Raw genomic sequence first — 6395 nt, 5'->3', positions numbered from 1 at the left:
GGTCTGAGAACGCGTTTAATAGTAATTTGTGGTACGATCATCTCCTGCACCTGCCCGCCCAGATTGCAAAGTGAAACTGAGCTCAGTTTCCAGGAAACACACACGGTGATAAAAATCTATGTGATCAGATTTACAACAGCCATATATACGAGGAGAGTATGATGTGGAAGATTTTTCACTGCTAATGGCAGTGGTTTTTATTTTAAGCCCTTTTTTTTTTTTACATTAAAAATTTTATTACAAAAAATTTAACAGTAAGGCAGTTTCTCACTTGTCAGTCACTATGAGCCAAACAGTTTTCAATCATCTTTATACAAAACTAGATTCACGCAGGAGCCACGCTCTTGATCCAGAAGCCCTTTGAGAAATGAAGGGGTAAGGCAGGAAGCAGCACCACCACCTGTGTAATCCCTTACACGTTCAGCGTTGGGTGCGCGGACACTACTGCAGTGGAGAAAGAGGAAATACGGATTGTCTGCAGTCTAGAAAAATAACTTACCCTTTCTCTTCTAATAATCTGGAATTGTTTTGGTCTGAAGTGCCTCAGCAGACGAGTTTGAGTTTCGAGGGATTTATTTTATTTCTTTTTTCTCTAAACCAAGTGAAATTTTCCATTGTCAAAAGACAAACCATTTTTCCTCCCTGAAGAATTGCCAGTTATTGAGTAGTTCACTGCTTTAAAAAGTCATGCACTACTACACTTTTACTGGCCAAGCAATGCCTCTTAGAGACTGTTCTTAAAATGCTGTTTAACACTGGAAGTACTCGACGGGAGGTGAGGGCGGTAACTGTTTGGCAAACTTCCCCAGACATTGTACAACTCCTTTCAAGTTTGTCATTCATCTTTTGGTGTTGGTTGACCAGAGATTTTGGGGGGGGTGGTGACCCCAACCCCCATTGCTTAATATAACATAACTGTGATTTCTCATTTCAACCCGTTCTTTCTTCATTCAATATGTACAAGACCAGAGTCTTTTCTTCCACTACGGCAGTACCTAAAGCAGTCACTGACGCTTTTTATTCAGTATTTCTCTTTTACCTTACGTAAATTCTACAATTTTCAGCTTGTAATTATTTTAATGTGTCAGGTAACTCCCAGCTTTTCTGTAATAGCAAAACCAGATGCCATTTTCTAAACGTGTTCATGGTGGCAATACATCGATTTCGTTTTGTGCTTGTTAACTATGCAGGATTGGCTTTTCTAAAAGCATTTGTAGATGCCTCGGAGCTACTGAAAGAAAATTAATGCCCCAAAGTAAAACTCCTACCACCACATTGTTTGTTGTACTCTTTTACTTGCAGGAAAGTGGCAGGACTTACCTGCAGTCACAGATACCTTTTTTTTGGAGCTTAAGAAAAATGGGAAAGAGAAAACCACAGATAGGAGTGGAGATGAATGTCTGACACTGTGTGTAGGGGAGAAAACTCAGGTAAGTAGAAATGTTATGGGTTGGGTTTAACGATTACAATTTAGTGACCAAAAAATGCGTTCTGCTAACCCCTTTCTTTGGTGAATCTGTTTATACCAGATACTGCTGTAGTGTACCAGCTATTTTGAATAAATGAGCGCTACAGGCATGAGGTTGGCACTATTTCTAATTTTTCTTTTTATTTGTTCTCTTGAGTGCTGGATGGAATTTGTTTGACATCTGCCAAAAGCACAGGCAAAATGCAAGAAGGTGCAGGGCTAAGGATAAACAGTTACGTAGGTCCCATTGCTAACAGGCTCAGTAGAAATTTAACAACACATTTTCCAGCAAAGATTTTAAAGTGTCTTCTGAAAATACGCAGTTTCTCAAACTTATAGTACCTTAAACTGCATTCTCAGTAATGGAGAGGTATCTCTAACATGTTAACAGTTGGTTTCATCTACCTTTTGGCTCAATTTTCAAGATTTTATTGAGGCAGAAAATCCAATTTACTGAAATTGGAATTTTTTTCCTTGGTAAAGACTTCAGGCTTGACCCCTAAATCAGTAAAACCATCATCATCCAGAAAATCAGACTGGTTAAGTAGAGTCTGGGGCAGCTCACTGATTTCTGTGCTAGTGGAGTATTTAGACATTTTGCTAAAAATGCTGCTGTTGAAGAGAAGTGGCGTAGGGAAGCGAAGCTCCCTGTCCTGCTTAGGGGGAGCAGTGGGGACAGCCGTTACTCCTCCCGCAGGAATCTGACAAGCAGAACAGAAGTTCAACAGCCACAGCAGCCGCAGTCTCATCTCCCTCAGAGGTTTCAACTTCATCTCAGCGTAAAGATGACTCGTCACAAACTGAGGTCCCTGAAAGTCACTGTGAGTGAGTTCTTCCAGTGCGGGCACCGCTGACTTTGGGAAAGTTTTTTTTGTGTGGGTGGCATGAATCAGAACGGCTCCAGGCCTGGCTCGTGGGAAGAGCAGCACCAGAGCCTCGGGAGGAGGCCCCTTCCCAAGGCGAAGGGAGGTGGCAGGAGGTGCGGCACGGCGGTGACGGCAGCTCCGCAAGGTGAGCAACACCAAACCAGCCAGAGCCAACAGTCGCCCCGTGACTAAAGCCATGTGTTACCGCTGCGGCCTGCATTCAGCAGCCTCAGCAGAAAAAACATTTGCAAAATAAAAAAGCATCTAAAAAGATTTAGGATTATAAATAGGCCATCTATTTCTCACAAAACGTTAAGAACTGGGAGGATGAGGGTGGAGAGTGTTCTGTGAGGACTATGTATTACCTCATCACCTGAACTCTCATAACCAATGTGAAATTCCAGTGTCCTAAGGCACAATTACTTTGATTAATGAAGATGGTGACGTTCCCATCCCCACTGCCCAAGGAACAGATGTAAGAGTTGACTGCTAAGACAGAATAAAAGTAGCATCTGTTTATGTGGACAAACATTAAAGAAAAAAAAAAAAGAGGGAAGAGGGGCTGTGAGTGTTGTCAGGCTGCTCTGATGCAGGCAAGTGTCTGACACACCACTGCTGGAGCATCTCATCTATGTGTATGTAACTGCTGGCTCGCAATGCCAAGGTTAAGAGCCAAATTCACCACAGAGGCCGAGAAGGAAGACAGTTTAAAAACTGGGGCTTTTGTGGAAGTGGAAAAACAGGCTAAACCCTGATAATAACCTGTTCCCCAGAGAAACACCAGCCGTGCCCACAGCTCTCAACAGTAGCGGGCAGGCACTGGAGAAAAGCAAGGAGTCGAATGTCTGGCGATTGAGGATGAGCTGGTTTAATTCAGCCTTCCTTAGAAGGGAGCCTCCCATTAAATCATCCCCGCCTTAGCAGACTGACAGTTGCGAGGAGGACTCTAAGTGAACAATCACCAGCTTTCCATGCTGATCAGAGGGGCGATGGTGAAGGGAACACCACACACAACACCACTGTTAGTTGTGGCCCTGATCTGTATTTTGTCCTTTTTTTTTTTTTTTTCTCTGTAACACTCATAGACCTTAAAAATCAATATATTCTGTTCATAAAACCTTAAGGGGATATTTTAGAGGGAACTAAAAGCATGTTTGTTTTGTCCACAGATGAAACACCGGTGTAGCTGAAGACTGAACCTGTAGTGGAGTGTTAGTCAATTGTAAACTGTAGGAGATGTGTGCATTTTACACAAACTGAATACAGAAGAGACGAAGGAGGAGTCTGTATCATTCCAACTCTGATAAAGTGCACGGCCTTCGGAATTCCTGTCCCCGCTCGTGGAGCCATTTATTGGATACTGCAAAGACATAAAGGTATCTGATCACTGCACCTGGTTAGCTCGTGCTTCTATTTAAGCTAAATATGGGCTATTGGTCAGCTTTCAGCTAAGCACAGGATTATCTTAATTTCCTGAAGTATTTTAATACACACACACAAATGTGAAGTTGGTCTAATAAATCCAAGAGGGAAAAAACCTCCCAGTAACTGCAAAACTATGAAAGACTACTGAAGTAGATAATAGTATTACATGTATTTTATATGTGTAACAAAATATGCTACTATATTGTTTTACTATAATATATACAGAGAGATATATGAAGCACATACAGATATAAAGTAGATTTCTTGATAAAGGACCTAATTTCTGGGCTGCTTTTTATTCCACCATGAAGCCCAGGGGAAAAGGAAACCCCAGACAACCCACCAGCAGACCCCAGGCAGCAAGAACAACGTGACGGGTACTTACCCCATTTGTTCCCAACTAGTACCGGACAGGCCGCGTGCCGCGTGCTGTAATCTCCTTCTCCGCTTGGAAAGAGATTGTACCAGAATACAGCTGTTCCCTGGAAATTGCAGTGGAAACCCTCAGCGTTTTGCCCTACGTGAAACACGCTCTCACACCAACTCACATATTGATAAAGCAAAGGGATGTGTATTTGTATTTCAGACGTTCCTTTGAAGTTGAAGGATCTTCTCCATATTCTATACATTTGCTTTCTTAAGGAATGAGTCTCCTTTGACTCCTTCTGTGTCTATATATACTTGACTGTTATTTTTTTTTTTTAAGCCCTAAGCCAGTTTCATTCAACTCTGACCAGTTTTGGAAAGCAAGGTAATGTACTAAAAATGAGCAGCAGGCCAGCAAAGACAGACCTTATTTGTGACCCTTGGGAGGAAAAAAACATAACAGGAACATACAATTTCAGGGAGATGCCTCAAGACTAAACCTACTTACTGATTTGGGGATTTTCAAAATGTGTTTTGAAGTACTGTACTGTTTTGCAGAGTCTATGCAGTAGAAGCAATTCAGTCCAAAACACAATTTTGCGTGAACGCGCAGGACATCAGAGGCCCTTGGAGTCACCTGTATGACTGCAGTCACTTCGCTTAATTGTACGTACCTCTGTGCTCCCCTGAACAGTGCTCCAATCTTCTTTGTATAAACTCATTGTAAAGCTTCTTTTTAAGCATTTATACACCTGTTACATTTTTGAGTCAGTGGAGAGAGGAGTGGTTTACAGCAGCTAAAAAGCCCTGCTTACCTTTTTAGGCCAAACACTCGCTCCTACTTCAGGAAAGACAGTAGCTCCCCCTGCTGACACATCGCTCATCTGAAATGCCGGGGAAAAGCACAGGTAAGTTGCTAGCAGATACGTTCCCAAGGGTCATTCATGTTTTAGTAAACCAGAATTAGGTTATTGGACAACTTAATTTCTGCCTCCCAATTAGTGAGCAAAGGCTGCGTGATTAACAGCCTTAGGTAAGGCTGAAGCCTTTGTGCACTTTGTGCAAAGGGCAACAGCCAGCCTTGGCCCTGAATGTTACACGCTCAAATGTTTTGGCAATACGCATGCTATAAATACTGATGCAGATATAAAAATTAATAGATACTCAAATAATTTAAGCTGATGCTCACCTTTGAGGAAAAAAAATACTCTTTAAGAACATATGGAAGAACCATTATGTATGGGTAAGAAGCTACCCCCTATGTATTACTGCTAAGTTAGTGGCTGCCTTCATTTGCAAGATACTTCAGTAAAAAAAATGTAATGGAATCATTCAACAGTATAGAATATGCAGTGACAGATATTTTTGGCACTAGCACATGACAGAAATGTATCACTTACATAAAACAACCAAGTAGCAATTCTGTTGCCTGTTCCCAATTCCTTAAAAGCATCTGGCTCATCTTTCTGTGAATAAAAGCAAGCAGATTTAATAAGCATTTCATTTTGATTATGGAGAGGAGGCAATGACATACAGCTGCAGAGGCAGCAGCAGACAAACTCATGCAGAAAAATTAATTCAGTCCCTCTATTTGGAAGGAGGGGAGAATGCAGTCTGAATGTCTCTCTTCATTTAAAAAAAACAGGCGTTTTAAAATTCTGTAGGACAGAAAAGGCATAAGCCCAAGCTGCTAATGGGTAAGAACTGTACTGTCTGAAAATGAGTATATAAATCCTCTTCACAGCCACAAACTTAATTAGTTAATTACACTCACTTATCCCCTCTTGTCCTTGGCCAAGATGAGCAACAGCGAGGGCAGCTCTTCAGCCCCAGGTTCACTGAGACTGATGCTACAGCAGAGCTCTGCCGCGGGGGCGGCTCCGAGCATGCCCCGAGGGCGGCTGCTGGCCCTGCTCCCTTGGGGTGGGTCTGCCTTTGAGGCCCTCACCCCTTTTCCTGCTCCGGCCTTTCTGACCCCACACCGGAGCCACTGGTTGAGATGAGCAACAGCGAGGGCAGCTCTTCAGCCCCAGGTTCACTGAGACTGATGCTACAGCAGAGCTCTGCCGCGGGGGCGGCTCCGAGCATGCCCCGAGGGCGGCTGCTGGCCCTGCTCCCTTGGGGTGGGTCTGCCTTTGAGGCCCTCACCCCTTTTCCTGCTCCGGCCTTTCTGACCCCACACCGGAGCCACTGGTTGCCGTGCCAGGCAGGCGGCTGCTCAGCCTAGCTGGCCTCCCGCACACCGTGGTCCTCCCTGGCCCACAGGCATT

At 43.5% G+C, this 6395-nt stretch overlaps 1 protein-coding gene across 2 annotated transcripts in view; it reads right to left on the bottom strand.

The window, feature by feature from the left end:
• Window positions 1-3211: 3211 nt before the first annotated feature.
• P4HA1 (prolyl 4-hydroxylase, alpha polypeptide I) overlaps window positions 3212-6395 on the bottom strand; it is a 28640-nt gene continuing 25456 nt past the window's right edge. For both annotated transcript variants that reach the window (XM_009885638.1, XM_009885637.1), the window contains exons 11-14: window positions 5526-5591; window positions 4941-5009; window positions 4145-4241; window positions 3212-3694 (exon numbers count right to left, since the gene is read on the bottom strand). In XM_009885638.1, the coding sequence (XP_009883940.1) occupies window positions 3624-3694; window positions 4145-4241; window positions 4941-5009; window positions 5526-5591 (303 nt within the window). In that variant the 3' untranslated portion in view covers window positions 3212-3623. The remainder of the gene's footprint in view (window positions 3695-4144; window positions 4242-4940; window positions 5010-5525; window positions 5592-6395) is intronic.

This window comes from Charadrius vociferus, unplaced genomic scaffold (assembly GCF_000708025.1).
Source record: "Charadrius vociferus isolate BGI_N301 unplaced genomic scaffold, ASM70802v2 scaffold335, whole genome shotgun sequence".
Lineage (NCBI taxonomy): Eukaryota > Metazoa > Chordata > Aves > Charadriiformes > Charadriidae > Charadrius > Charadrius vociferus.
Note: the sequence above shows the minus strand (reverse complement) of the source record. Positions and strands in the feature narration are given on the sequence as shown.